At 47.7% G+C, this 14,485-nt stretch overlaps 6 protein-coding genes across 6 annotated transcripts; 4 read left to right on the plus strand and 2 right to left on the minus strand.

Moving 5' to 3' along the window:
- Nucleotides 1-583: 583 nt before the first annotated feature.
- N7487_002183 (NAD(P)H-dependent oxidoreductase) lies at nt 584-1,525 on the minus strand (the record flags this gene model as incomplete). Its single annotated transcript, XM_056869930.1, has 2 exons — nt 584-1,307; nt 1,332-1,525. 2 exons carry the CDS (start codon nt 1,523-1,525, stop codon nt 584-586), a joined length of 918 nt encoding a protein of 305 aa, XP_056734714.1.
- Nucleotides 1,526-2,217: 692 nt separating this feature from the next.
- On the plus strand, nt 2,218-2,688 carry N7487_002184 (nuclear transport factor 2 family protein; the record flags this gene model as incomplete). The annotated part of the gene is made up of 1 exon (XM_056869931.1): nt 2,218-2,688. One exon carries the CDS (start codon nt 2,218-2,220, stop codon nt 2,686-2,688), a length of 471 nt encoding a protein of 156 aa, XP_056734715.1.
- A 494-nt stretch (nt 2,689-3,182) lies between these two features.
- Nucleotides 3,183-4,978, minus strand: N7487_002185 (MFS transporter; the record flags this gene model as incomplete). The annotated part of the gene is made up of 7 exons (XM_056869932.1): nt 3,183-3,314; nt 3,370-3,483; nt 3,548-3,633; nt 3,693-4,241; nt 4,279-4,381; nt 4,442-4,804; nt 4,859-4,978. The coding sequence occupies 7 exons, from the start codon at nt 4,976-4,978 to the stop codon at nt 3,183-3,185; spliced, it is 1,467 nt and encodes a 488-aa protein (XP_056734716.1).
- Nucleotides 4,979-5,766: 788 nt separating this feature from the next.
- N7487_002186 (zinc-binding alcohol dehydrogenase family protein) lies at nt 5,767-6,937 on the plus strand (the record flags this gene model as incomplete). The annotated part of the gene is made up of 3 exons (XM_056869933.1): nt 5,767-6,332; nt 6,410-6,819; nt 6,846-6,937. 3 exons carry the CDS (start codon nt 5,767-5,769, stop codon nt 6,935-6,937), a joined length of 1,068 nt encoding a protein of 355 aa, XP_056734717.1.
- Nucleotides 6,938-8,111: 1,174 nt separating this feature from the next.
- Nucleotides 8,112-8,730, plus strand: N7487_002187 (uncharacterized protein; the record flags this gene model as incomplete). Its single annotated transcript, XM_056869934.1, has 2 exons — nt 8,112-8,456; nt 8,509-8,730. The coding sequence occupies 2 exons, from the start codon at nt 8,112-8,114 to the stop codon at nt 8,728-8,730; spliced, it is 567 nt and encodes a 188-aa protein (XP_056734718.1).
- Nucleotides 8,731-9,863: 1,133 nt separating this feature from the next.
- N7487_002188 (uncharacterized protein) lies at nt 9,864-11,348 on the plus strand (the record flags this gene model as incomplete). The annotated part of the gene is made up of 1 exon (XM_056869935.1): nt 9,864-11,348. The coding sequence occupies one exon, from the start codon at nt 9,864-9,866 to the stop codon at nt 11,346-11,348; it is 1,485 nt and encodes a 494-aa protein (XP_056734719.1).
- Nucleotides 11,349-14,485: the final 3,137 nt, after the last annotated feature.

The raw sequence follows: 14,485 nt of genomic DNA on the forward strand, positions 1-14,485 counted from the left end.
GCAAAGCTGTAAATACTCTCCTCTATTTCTCACTGAAGACCTCCCAAGGTTGCTTGCTGGAGACACCTTCCGCTTACAAATATCCTCGGGTCACCCCCGACCTCGGGAGGTCCAGGGCTGCCCTTATCACCTAGGTCGGTCATATATTATCGTCGCGCGAATCCTATACAATATGATTGTGATGTACAAGAAATTCACACTCTAATATTCGCATAGTATTCACCGTTCAAAACTGAAATGCTATTTTTATGCCTCGGTGATCCATCGGGATCAACAAGGATTCCCGTTGCATAAAGAGCGATTACGAACAAACCAACCAAGTAAGTACTATGCATAAATGAGAAACAATTATGGGATTCTGTAGACCCACTGCACTAATTAGGCTAGCGAAACTTGAGCCTTGGTGGACTTGGTGTTACATTCATAATGCACCCTATGTTGCCTAGAACAAAGAGTTTCCTAGCTAGCCACCCATGGACCCAAACATCCACATATCCATCCCCCACGGCCGAGCCAAATTCGTATTTCCATTGCCCCACACCCACCTAGCTGCAACGTCCCTAATAAATCTCACTTCACCCATTCACGCTTCTTTGACGTCGGTTGTCTCCACTTCCGTGCGTGTATGTAGTCCGAATCCAGATGCGAGGTCTCCACCATGACTCTCATGCAGAGTCAAGGTTGGGATACTGTACTCGCCGTCATTTTGGTTGCGATATGGGATAGGTTTCGTAAACTCAATTTCGCGCATTCTTTTTCGGAGTGTACTAGCCATTTCATCAAAGCTAGTTTTGTGGACTCGGAAGGCGACAAATGGTGGTAGAACTTCGAAGCCGGGGTAAAACAGGATACCGTGGTTAATCGGGAATAGAACGTCTTCAATTGGGCCACTAATGCCGCGGGCCGAGTAGTGTTCCTTCCAGCCGCCAAGAGTTACGATCAGCATAGCGCGTTTCCCGGTCAATGTGCCTTCTCCGTATCGGTCTCCCCAGCGTTTGTCAGAATGCTCTCCAAGGCCGTGACCAAAGCCATAGGTGTAAACCCTGTCCACCCATCCCTTCAAAATTGCTGGCATTGTGAACCACCAGAGGGGGAAGTGGAATATCACAAAGTCGGCCCATCTCAGCTTGGCTTGCTCATCAAGCACATCTTGAGTCAGGGAATTCTCCGCATATGCTTCAGCTGACGCGGTCCTGCAAAATATCACCAAGTTAGCGTAGCCGTAACTAGCAAGTAAGTCGAAATCATTATTGGCCCCAATGTCCTCAAGCACCTTTCCGCCTCCAACGATCCCCACCAACAATGCACTGCTTATGATTCCGCTGACTTACCACAGGTCGAGCCGTTGGTCCTTTGGAAAATTCGGAAAGTCTTCACGATCCACTTCTGACTTCCACTTCATCTTGTACAGATCGGAGACCTGGACATGGTGACCTTGTTCTTCCAGCTCTTCTACAGCAACTCTATGGAGTGCGCCATTGAGAGATTGGGGTTCCGGGTGGGCAAAAATAATCAAAACTTTCATTGTTTTTGGGATTTGATTTGAACAATGCGCCAAGGGAAAAAAAAAAGTTAAAAAAGGATCTACCATACCTGCCTTTTCTGACTTTTAAGTTCTAGAATTACACATAAACCAAAAACAGTGTCACTTTCTACACATGAAAGATCTATGAGACATTTTCCACGTCGATCGCTGCAGGAGATGGTGAGAGATGATGTCAGTGATTGGAGCACTTACACCGTGAAACGACTCACGGGTAGTAATAGTACCAGATAGGATATGCTCGGAATATTTTCCTGATTCGACCGCTATCTACGTTCTAATTAGGAATAGTATTCGGCAAGTTTCAACCCAAGACATTGCTAAGCTTTGCCTGGGCATGGGTCGACGGGTAGGCCGTTTGATGGGCCGACCCGCTACGCTAACCTTGGGAAAGTCCCGCGGTTCCCCGCAGCCAATCGAAGATCCTTGCCACCTCGGGCCCTGTTTACGCCGATGTCTCCTGTAACTCCGTTAACCCCATCCATCGGAGATAGCCTTTGGAACATACCGAATGTTACTGTAGGTTCCAATTTGACAGCATACCTCAAGTTCCTTCCAATAAGTACTCTAAATCCTGCTCTCATTGCCATTTTAGAATCTTACAACCGCATATCGCCAAGCCAACTTTCAACCGTGCACCACTGCATAATTTGACATCCAAAAAATAACCCATCATGGCCGCACCAGCACTTCCAGTTTCCCTCACGCCTGCCCTCAGCGACCGCGATGCCATCGCTGACGCTCTCTACCGCGGCGTCATCGCCTTTGACACAGCTGACGAGGTTCTCTTTAAATCTGCCTTGACTGAGGATGCCGTCTTGGTCCTCAACGGCACCGTCATGGAAGGCTACGATGCCATCTACAGCGGATGCTATGTCAACATCGCCAAAATGGACACCAACCACTTCCTCACCAACATGCGTGTCAACATCACCGAAGAATCCAAGGCTCAGGTGTCATGCTCTGCTCTTTCTCAACACTACCGCGGTGGAGAGGGCATGAAGCCCGGCTCTGACTTCCTGCTTGCCGGTGGACTGTATGCGGTGGAGCTTGTCAAGGATGCTGGAGACGGATTGTGGAAGATTAAGCACTGGACTCTCAAGACCACTTGGGGACAAGGTGACTGGGCAGTTTTCGGCAAATAGATTAGGTGCTAGATATTATGAGAGCAAAGCGGTCCGAAGAGTTTATACATAATACATACTACGTGGCGGAGGGTCGGATTCGGGGCCGATGTGACCGAAGTATATAGCCGAAGCTAGGAATGCAAATGACGTGAATATAAAAACCTGGGAATCAACCGGGACTCAGTTGTACTTTTTCCATGCGTCTTTGTAGATCCATGGATTTTACTTACAATGTTAACCGGTGGGTGATACTAAAAGCTAAAATCTCTACCTCTACCCGAGTCTCTCGCTCAGCCTTTGGGGTCTGCTGGTCTAGGTTATGGCCTTCGATGTCTCATCAAACTAGGCAATTTAGTACTGAATCCAATTGGATTCAGTACTTTTTTCTACATGCCAAGCTTCAAGCAATCCAATTATGCAACAAGGGCAGATCAAATTACCGGATAAAGGCTGTCGTGGAAAGATAGTAGATTCAGCCCGTATAAACTTTTTATAATTGAATTAATGCCTATCTAATGCGCTGTAAACTTGCTCCACTTCCGAATTCTCTCACCGTAAATGAAAAATAAAAATGGGACGGGCACTAGAGCGACACACAGAAATCCCAGCAAGGACATAGCCCATGGTACACCAAGGTTATCAAACTAGAAGATGGTTAGGCAGATATCTTTATTACTTGGTGTTGGGGTGTTACCATACCATGTATGAGGCAAATAAAGGGAAACCAGCACCTAGGAGACCCCGGAACATGGCATTGATTGAAATTGCCGAGTTGGCCATTACCTTGTAGACGTCGATGATATAGTTCATGCCCTATTTAGTCATTAATCAACGTATTCTCTTATTTGCAATCGAGCCCAAAGAGTGAATTTCCCACCTGTAAGAAGATCAAGAGAATCCCGCAACCGATAAATACGCCTGATACCACCTGCGGGGCCCAGGGTAGAGAGGTATTAGAAGTCCCTGCCAGAAATGTCAGTCTATTACATTTTCCCTCTATTTCGCAGGGGTGAGTAACTCACAGGCAAACCAAAATATTCCCGCAGGCATCAGAATACTGCCAATCATCATGGGCACAAGGCGCTCTTCTGGTGCATCACCCACTGTCTCTAACTTCCTCCGCATACGGGTCATAGTATGGACGATAATAATGACAACGCCTATGAGGACACCAACTGTAATCGAGAGAAAGGGGAGAGACCCGATACCGATATTCCAACCACGGTGTTCCTCAAAGGCGATAGGGAATGCCTCGAAGCAGAGATACAAGAAACCGTAAATGAATCCCATGTACAGCGTCAACAGCGCTAAGATAGGCTCTTGTACGAGCATAATGAACGGCCTTAGCATGTATACTTTTGCGAGCTGCTTAAAGTCGACCTTGCCCCCCGGGGGGCATTTGTCCTCTCTTTTTTGCCAATCGAGCGAGGACGATGGGGCTGTATGTTTCAGGACAGAAGACGAAATAGATGGCAAGAAATACGAGAGAGAAAATGATAGACAGCCATTGTGTCCACCGCCATCCCAGATGTGACTTAGTGACAAAGCCACCCACTGGATCGGTGTCAGTGCTGATTCGTTGAACCAAGGCCTCGCCAGTCTACTTACCAAGAGGACCTAGCACGGGTCCCAAAAATGTAGCACTGGCAAATCCAGCCACAGCAATACCCCGTGAAAGGGGTTCCCAGAGATCGGCAAGACCGCCTCCAGCCTAAGGCTTCGGGTCAGTATATCCCGCAGGAATGGACAGCAAGTGGGGGTGGGGACGAACAATAGCCAGCGGGGCAGCCGCGAAGGTCCCGCAGAGGAACCGACAGACGAATATGGTGGCGACATTCTTAGCGACGGCGATTGGAATGCTGAAAATGGCGAAGAGGAAGACGCCGACGCTTAGTGGATATTTTCGGCCCAGAACCTCCGAAGCTGGGCCGAATAGTAAGGGCCCGACTGCAAAGCCTAGAACGTACAGAGCTGTTGCTAAAATCGATAGCTCTTTGGATATACCAAACTCATGGATGAGCTGGCCACTAGCAGGACTCATCACAGACGAGCCGAAAGTAGATATGCATACTAGTGAGGCCAGGCAGGCAGTAATGAACACTTTCTTGGGCGTAGAGAAGTTGCGCGGGTTGTTCTGTGAGCAAAGGTGAGCGGGATTGTTCGATCACCTTGGTGTTGGCGGTCTTACTGAATCGGTGGGCCCATCCCAGTCCAGTGCAGGCATCGCAATCGGTTCCTTTGAAAGATGATCCGAGTCAGAGCCATTCTCCTCCGTGTTCAATGTAGCTTGCTCAGTGCCGGAGGTCATAGCAATCGTCGATTTTGCAAACTAAGACCTCAGTTGTAATGACGCCCGTGGAATATATACAATGCACTATTAATAGTTGATCCAAGGAGAAAAGACGAAACGAAAACCAGAAAGAAAAGTGACACAAACTTCATCGGGGGATGATGTTGCCAAGCTTTGTCTATATCGCGAAGAACGAGTAAAGGATAAACGGCATAAGCTTCAGGGATCAGCCATTGCTTCATGCAGGGTATTTCGGAGTTTGGACTCCTTCGCGTGCCGTTAATTCCGAGAATGAATAACATTGCAAGGATTAGAGATTACTAACCAGTCTAAAAAAGAACAAATAACTATTGCCCACAAAGGAGAACTGCCTTAATTGTCTAGCCTGTGTCGCTCTCTCGGTCTCTTCATCATGCAGGCTGCTCGGCCTCGGTGTTATAGGCGTCCGCAAGATATGTTTGGACGCCACCGATCCATCCAATTGGATACAGAAAATATGGTCCACGGGTAGTCGGCAACTGACTGCGTGTCGCATATCGGGCGGGAAGGTCTACCGATTCGGTCACTTTTGAACACAGAGGATCGACCGATTATGTCCCCCGGGTCGGTGTAAAGTGTTAGTCACCTCAGATTGAGAGCATACTACCATCGTCGGGTGCTACACCAGCACAATCTCACCAACCTGTATGTAAGTAAGTAGCCAACCTGGTTAGAAAAAATGAGAGACTCCAAACAACCAAATTATACGAGACGGTTGTACAAGCCCATCCCAGAATTTCCCTGAAGCCCGGTCTCAATATCCAAAAATGCCCTCAGCGACTCCCATTTTACCTCGTCAGCAAACGGCCATCGTGGCCGAGGCAGCTGGCAAGCTACGCATTCAACACAATGTCACGGTACCATCCCCGGGGCCCATGGTGGCCATCGTGAAGACAGCTGCCGTTGCCATCAACCCAGTCGATGCAAAAATGCTCGATTATAGCCCCGTGCCAGGGGCAGTCCACGGCTATGATTTTGCAGGAACCATCGTTTCAATGGGGCCGAATACGCCCGCACATCTACGGATCGGGGATCGCGTTGCGGGCTGGGTTCATGGCATGAACGCTGTTGAACCGAACGTGGGTGCTTTCGCTGAGTACGTGGCGTCGCCCGCAGACCTGATTCTTCGGATACCGGACGAAATGTCGTTCAACGATGCTGCCTCCATTGGTCTAGGACTTTTCACTGCTGGGCTGGGCCTTTTCCACGAGTTGAAGGTGCCAGGATCGCTCAGTGACCCTGATGGCTTGGAGATCGCGGAGGACGAGCGCTTCGTCTTGGTTGCCGGTGGCAGCACCGCTACGGGCACACGTGCCATCCAGCTACTAAGGCTGTATGTCCAATTCTCTCACTCTGGGTTGATTGTTCTCGCCGCATATGCTAACTGAGGACCGTTTTCTTCTACCCCAGTGCTGGTCTTCGTCCTATCGCTACCTGCTCCAAGGCAAATATGGATCTGGTCCACCGCTTCGGTGCCGAGCACGCCTTTGACTATAGTGACCCTGAATGCGCGGCTGAGATACGCCGGTACACTGGCGGGACGCTGGCGTATGCGTTGGACTGCGTGGCCATGGCTGACACGACGCAGCTCTGTTATAATGCCATGGGCCGTGCTGGTGGTCGCTACGTTACTCTCGAGCCGTTCCGCAGTGCTATCGCGGAGACGAGGCCCCTTACCATTGAGCCGTCGTGGCTTCTAGCATTGACCGTGTTCGGACGCAAGGTGGATATTGATGGAGAGTACTCTCGGGATGCACGACCAGATGATCATAAATTTGCGGTGGAGTTGACGGTAAGTGTGCAGGCGTTGCTGGACCAGGGTAAATTTGATACACACCCAATCAAGGTTATGAACGGGGGTGGGATGGCGTAAAGGAGGGCGTGGATACAATTCGTACCCAGGCCATGTCTGGGCAGAAGCTAGTGTACCCAGTATGAGTCTTTATTTACCGACGTTCTTGTCATTATCATACATTATGCTTGGTCGTTTGAGCTTTGAAAATGTTAATTTCCCATCCATGGTCCGATTGAGCTGGCAGAGTTTGGTGTACTACACTTGACGTAAGACAATTGATTGCTCTCAAGCGACAGCTATGCCATAACCCGTCTTGTTCTGTTGTTGTATAGGCACTGGAGCTGTAGGGCCTTACCTACCTGAATGTCTCCAACCTCCCGACCGCGGACTAGGGTATCCGTAGAAAGCCACTAAAGCCACTAGCACATAAATGCTTGTTTAATCGACGGCCAGCCCCACCTATACGAAAAAAAACCCAAGCAAAAAAAAGAAATCTCTCCCTCGGGGAATCGAACCCCGGTCTCCCGCGCTTATCGGTTTTAATGACAAGCGGAAATCATCACCACTAGACCAAGGAAGATAAGATGGTTGAGTTACTGCTCGACCACTTGGCTGGTTGATGAAAATACTACATCACTACATGCACTGTGAGGTCCAATTTGGGTCAGAGGAATGACCGTGATAAATAATTATACCACCTGAGTATCCATGTTTTTTGCTCGCTACATCTCATAACTAATAAATCGCCACGCCTGATATTCTAGCTCTTGCGGTGCAGAATTATGCTATAGCCAAATCAATTCACGGACCCCGTCCGATCATCTATCGAGGTATTGACGATCACCGGTAGCTTCATGAAGACACTAGGATAATCGGCACAATGTAACCACCGAATTGCTCGGTCAACAAATTCCGTTCCTATATTTGGTTAATTCGAAGCCCACCTGCGATTGACAGGGATAGAGAAAAGTGACCGAATTCACTGCCCCTCAGTGCAGCCATCTTCGGTTGCCTCGGCACCCTTTCTTGAAACAGCCGACACCAAACTTCTACCAACCGGGACGAATCAACTTGGTTCTGGCCTTCAAGGCGGACAGGATGAGCGAATGGTTCTCTTTTGTGCTTACTCGCGGCTTTTGGGGTCTAGAGGCAAATCATGCAATACTCATAACGGAAATATATATCTCCATATTAGATTTAAGTGATAACCATGGTTATATATTTGACAGGCTACTAACAGAGAAAGAACGATAATCGACGCTGAAGTTGAGTTTTATCTGCCCCAAAACACATCAAAAGCACGTCACATAAGCAATCATGTCTGTCGATGCGGCCGTCGTCAAGAACGAGGATAAGTATATCCCCACAATCGATCTGCGGGACTACTTCGATGCCTACTCGGAAGAAAAGCGAGCGAAGGTCATTGAGCAAGTGCGGAAAGCATGTCTGGAACATGGATTCTTTCAAGTTGAAGGCCATGGTGTGCCGGTAGAGAGCCAGCGGCGAATGTTCGCAGCCTGCAAGGCGCTCTTTGACCTCCCGTTAGAGAAAAAGAGGCGGATTTCTCTGTATAAATACTCATGGCGACGAGGCTATGAGGGACCGGGCGAGCAGCAAGCCAACGACCCACACCATGGTGACTTTGAGCGCGATGCTAAAGAGGTCAATTTCATTGATGCTGGATTCGGTTGAAAAATCAGCTAACGATGCATAGGGTTTCTTTGTGGGAAAGGAACTCCCCCTGGACCAGGTGGACTTTGGCAAGGGACCGAACGTGTGGCCGCCCGATCTCGCAGAGAACGATTTCCACCGGCCGGTAATGGAGTATTATGAACATGCACGCAAGGTCGGGTTCAAAGTGATGGAGCTTCTTGCTGTCAGCCTGGGACACCCGCCATCCATTTTGAAGGACTTTACCACAGACGCTGCAATGTAAGACAATGCCTATTTCTCCACCACATTGTTTGTATCTCACATGTTACAGGTTTCTGAAGCTACTTCGCTACCCGGCACACACATGGACAGATACTCGCAAGTTCGGTTCTGGCCAACACACGGATTATGGCGGCATTACTATCCTGCTACAAGACCCCGGTCAAGATGGCCTTGAGGTGTGGCACGAGGCCACCCAGCAATGGGTAGAGCTTCCTGCTCTGGAAGATAAATTTGTCATTAATTTAGGTGACATGGTCCAGAGATGGACCGGTGGGAAATACAAGAGTACACTGCACAGAGTCATTAACAAGACTGGTGGCGAGAGGTATGCTGTGCCAGCATTCTGGCACGGAGACTTGGATGCAAAGAATCCCTTGGATCCGAACGACACGAGCGATGAGACTGTGTTGGAATTCATCAAGAAGAAATTCTATAAGGGGTATGGATTGACGGATGATACTTCATTGTAGCAGGTCACAATAACTTGTATCCTTGCAATAGATCTAGGTCATATCATACTTGTACGTTTTGAGCCCCACTGGTTAACTAGGTGATAGCATTCACAGTATGTAGTGATCAGGGTAAAGTCTCCATTAGGTAGGGAAAAAGAGTAGAAAGGAGAATAACGAACTACTGCTGTACGTTTCAGTGTTTATTAGAATTAGGATGGGTTAGACTAAGTACATGTAGTATATAAGGATTCAAAATATTGCCTCGTAACCAATAAAGAATGTACTTTGTAGCGCGGGGTCATGGCATGACATCAGAGGCTGCCTAGAACTCCTCCTTCGAACTTGACTTCTCTCACTCCCAAGAGATCTCTCATCAGAAATACGTTTATAAAAAAAATGCACGTGTTGCACGTTTGTTGAGTTCATATTGTGGCTCTCAGCTTTCTCTCCCTGCATGATACACTCGCTGACACTATATAGGGTCACTCCGCCGACCATTGAGCGACTGCAGAAACTGAGCCGCTCGATCGAACATATTTGCGAAATAGAAGGCGTCCCAGGCGTTTCTATTGGAGTTCTTGACCATGGAGAAACTTTGTGGACCGAAAGCTTCGGTTTCCGCGACGAATCCAAAACAGCACATCCAGAAGTAAACAACCAATATAGCATCGGACATATCACAATGTCAATGGTAGCTGCTGGTGTTGGGAAACTTGTGGAAGATGGAAAGCTTCAGTGGACAACACTCTTGAGAGAAATAATACTCGAGATTGATCATACTGGTGTCTACTGGACCCACACAGCCACAATAGCTGATATTCTAGCGCATCGCTGCGGGTTGGATGGAGAAATTGCAACATTACTAGCCGACGGTGGAAATAGCAACACACAACCATGTCTCGAAGAGTTCTTGAAAAATATCGACCGCATTCCTCACCCACTCCCGCACCGTGAGAGCTGGTTGATGGATCCGTGGGGATACACGATTGCTGCGCACATAATCGAGCATATATCTGGGCAGCCACTTCACGAATATCTCCAGGATGAGGTATTCCGGCCACTTGGGATGACCTCTACCACTTTGCGACCCTCGTTTAAAGGGAGCAACAACGTCGCTGAACCACATGCTTCACTTAGCAACGGGAAGGCTTGCCCATTAGAATTTCAACCCAATTTTGCGAATACGTTATTCGAAGGTTCACGCGGAGCTTATTCGACCGTGAGTGATCTTCTCATATGGACCAGGGAAACATTGGCTGCGAGCCAGAATACCACGGCACCCAACAACACAGTCTTGAAACAGATTCCACACATAATTAGCAACCATATCGCAATGAAGAATCCATCGTTGTTGGAACGATCGTACGGATTTGGCTGGGCGAGAGCACAGCTTCCTGGAGTCGTGGGCCTGCTCGGTGGAAACTCAAGACTTTGGGATATGTCTGAGCAACCTGTATTCGGGGTTGGAAACCAGTCTAGGCTCATGGTTTACCACCAAGGCGGAGGGCCGGGATACTCTTCATTCATTGCTATCTTCCCTGAGACACAGTCAGCTGTGGTAGTCCTCATGAACACCACTGCGGTGAGCGATGCTGCTGACTGGATTGCCCGACTCCTGATCGAGGGCCTCTTCGACGTCGCCAGCCCCACCGATTATGTGAAACTCACAGAAGAAGCTAAAAGAAAAACACTTGAACGATTTGCTACACTACATAATAGGTTGGCCGAGGAGCGAATTCAAGGAGCACCGCCACTGCCCCTTACATGCTACGTCGGCAAGTATGACAATAAGGACTATAAGTACAGGCTAGAAATCACCCTCAGCCCGGAGTCAGAAAGCGACCTTATGATTTCCTTCCGAGGTCTAAAGTCAAAGCCCTACCCACTCCGGCACTACCATGACCACGTCTTTGAGTGGAGTATGAGCTTTGATGAAGTCAGGAAGAATGGGAGGTATGATATCACAGATCCTTCATACTATAAGATTCGCTTCGAAATCTACCCCGACAACCGAGCGTCTCGGATAATTTGGAATATTCACGAAGCCTCAGTCCCAGGCGGATTGGCATTTGAGTGGAAGGATGAACGTCTTGCGGAAGCATGGCGTGCAGTACATGCTGGTATGAAAGACTTCGTTTCGAACACGATGCATCGGATTCGCTATTGACTAGAGGACAAACTATTATTTAGACATCGTTACAGCCAAGACATTGATGTGAACTAATTGGAATATTCACATATCCAGTCTCTGGGGATTTCTTGAGCTTGGGTGCTTTTCTTGACATTTAAGATAGTAAGTACTGTGGGGGCAATACATTCCACTCTAAATATCCCATTTGATCCTCAAATGACCTAACTATTATTATAACAGAAGACTGATTTTGAGGCATTGGACAATCCCTGGACGTCGTGTGAAGGCAGTTTGGATGTCCGGGTCTGGCTTGTGCATTCCTGGCCGGACTATTTGAAGTGCGCATTAATTCCATGACTGAGGAGTCAGACACCCATTTCCCACTACTGCGCGGTAGGTCTCACGTAGGAATAGAGGCATAGTTATAACGATCACCCCTGCAGTCATGGCAAGAAACCAGAAGATACTTCTCTATCCCAGGTACTATGTCAGGATAGCTCCCAGAGTTCGCCCAATTGCTGGACCGATAACCGCACTGCCTAGTAGTGTTCGTAGGAGATCAAGCCTAGATCGAGATGATATTCCCTAGTTGCTACGTTTGAAAGTTGAATTGGCTTATTAACGTATGATTTTTTAGCTTATCAAACAAACGGCGGTTTGGCCGAGTGGTCTAAGGCGATTGAGTACGTTTCTCTTCAATATATTTGTCCACCAAACATCCACTAACAATCTCCACAGCTAGAAATCAATTCCGTTCGCGGGCGCATGTTCGAATCATGCAGCCGTCGTGCTGTATCTTTTTTGCATAGCCTTCCTGCAAAATGGAAATATAGTTTTGACTAAATATGTCTCTGGATGTCTATTTATACTACGGAGCGTAGGTAGATTGAAATAAATTCCGTTAGAAAGTTAAATCCGCCCACTATGCAGGTGTGCGCATTTAAGACCCCACTATGTAGGGTCTCAATTAAATTGATCGACAAGGGTCTTAATACGTCATACAAATCCTGCTACGAAGGTATGGCAACCAGTGCTGTTTGTATTCGAACTAAACTCTGAGCTTCTAATTTGCCCCGAGTTCCACTCGTATAATTGTGTGAGGGTTAAGCGAGGTCACGTGACTGTGATTCTCAGTACAAGCTCCGAAGGCATGTATAGATCCATGTCGAGTCCTGCGACCCTCCCGACATGACAACGTAGGTGTATAGCGGCCGGGGATCGTATGCATTTTCTTTTGGTATTATTGCCTGAAGATGTCTGGTTTTATACCGCCTTCTAATACCGCTTTATACAGTACTGTGTAAATGAAGCTCCCATATTGAACCTTGGAAGCTATTCGCACCATACAAAGCCTCAAATTTGAAAATTTGATATTCACTAGCATTGAAGCCCTTCCATCGCCCAAATGAGTAATTTCTCAACGGTTAAGAGTGGTGGGCGAGAGAGACGATCGCGGAGTGGGAAGGTTTCAATGCCTATGTAGGAATAATGAGGGAATACCACGGTTTGCATAGGTGCGAATAGCGTCACATTTGCCGCCCATTTTTAAGGTGTTGATCTTGTCAACATTGGAGGAATTGAAGAATTTCCGAGGTCCTGGTCCAGGTCAAGGGTAGTAATTTGGGTACTCATATTTTCTGCCAGCTTTAATTCAGGCATCTTGAGAAATATCCAGGCACAATACTACAACAAACCGCCCCTTGCCTGTTATACATCGGTGTACGCTCGTTGATGTATCATTTCTTTTATTATTAGATTACTAAGCGGCGGTTTGGCCGAGTGGTCTAAGGCGATTGAGTATGTCTCTCTTCAACATTTGTGTCCACCAAACATCCACTAACAATCTCCACAGCTAGAAATCAATTCCGTTCGCGGGCGCATGTTCGAATCATGCAGCCGTCGTGCTGTATCTTTTTGCACAGCCTCGGCATAAACAGTATCCCTGAGTCGCTTTCTGAGGCTGTGGTGGCATAGACGTGAGGATGCTGTTCGCGCGCAAGTGCTGGCTTCCCCTTTTTTTGGATTCATATCCCTTTAAATGGCAACCCATGAGAGAGAGGTTTGGGACATTTTCAATAGGCCATTCAATTTACCTCTGTTGTTTGAGGTGTCTCTTTTTGTAGTCGATTGGCCATTAGTCTCTCCTCCTGTTGAGTCAGACTTTGTCACTGTTGCACCCCCCTGCTTAACCGCTTCCATTATGAGATCTTCATCAACTAGGATTGTGTCTTCCAGTAATACTAAGGTGCCTGTGTACTTCATAACTTTACCACCTTTAGTCTCTGGCACCGAGGTAAGCTTTTCCTAGATATCTCTTAGCAGTAGGCAGACCTTTTCCATCGCCGAGTGATCATACCCCTTCGCACTATCTTTGACCATGGATCCTTTCTAGGTCTTTTCCCCCTCGGATCTCTTCGTAAGGTTTTCAAGAGAACGAGAAAACCAAGCCTCAGCGATCTAGCTGTGCACTCCCGAGGTCTGCAAGAAGGCGTACATCATCATCATCCTCCTCCTTAAACCCTAGGCTTTCAAGCTATATCCTCAAATTCGGTTTGATCTTTACTAGCTCTGGTTTCGGTGGGTCAATTCTCTTAGATCTCAAAAGGGGTATTGGGAGTCGCCTGGAAGCTTGGGGTTTTTCCGAGGGCAGTTACTCTTAAAATAACTGATCTGACCATAAGTAAAGCAGTTTGGATCAGCCTGCAGACCATCATACTTTATATGACCCTTCTGCCACATTTAAAGCAAGTCTCCAGGTTTATAGATTCTGATTTGGGCTTCTCCTCATATTTCCACTTTTTCGGCGGGCAGCTACGCTTGAGGTGGACCTTCTCTCTATACTGAGAGCAGGTTGGTGCATATTTGCAGAGAGAAAATGGTTGAGCTTCATAAATCAATGGCACCACCTGCAATAATTATGACAGGCTTCAGCGAAGTGGCCACTGAAACTACACCTACTACAAAGCATACAGTCAATTAGAAGAAAGGATCCCATGCTGAAATGAAGCAGGATACTTGTCGGGGAACGAGATGTGAACAATCCGATAGCGAATCAGAAGATGTCCAGGGGAATAAAGCAACCGCAGGGCTAATTTGTGAACCAGGAAGAATCTAGAAAGAAGAAGAAGTGGAGAGGTGGCGGGGCAAAGAGAGAAAGCAACCAAGGTGAAGAG

Source organism: Penicillium crustosum, assembly GCF_028827405.1.
Source record: "Penicillium crustosum strain IBT 35664 chromosome Unknown utg000001l_segment0_segment0, whole genome shotgun sequence".
NCBI lineage: Eukaryota > Fungi > Ascomycota > Eurotiomycetes > Eurotiales > Aspergillaceae > Penicillium > Penicillium crustosum.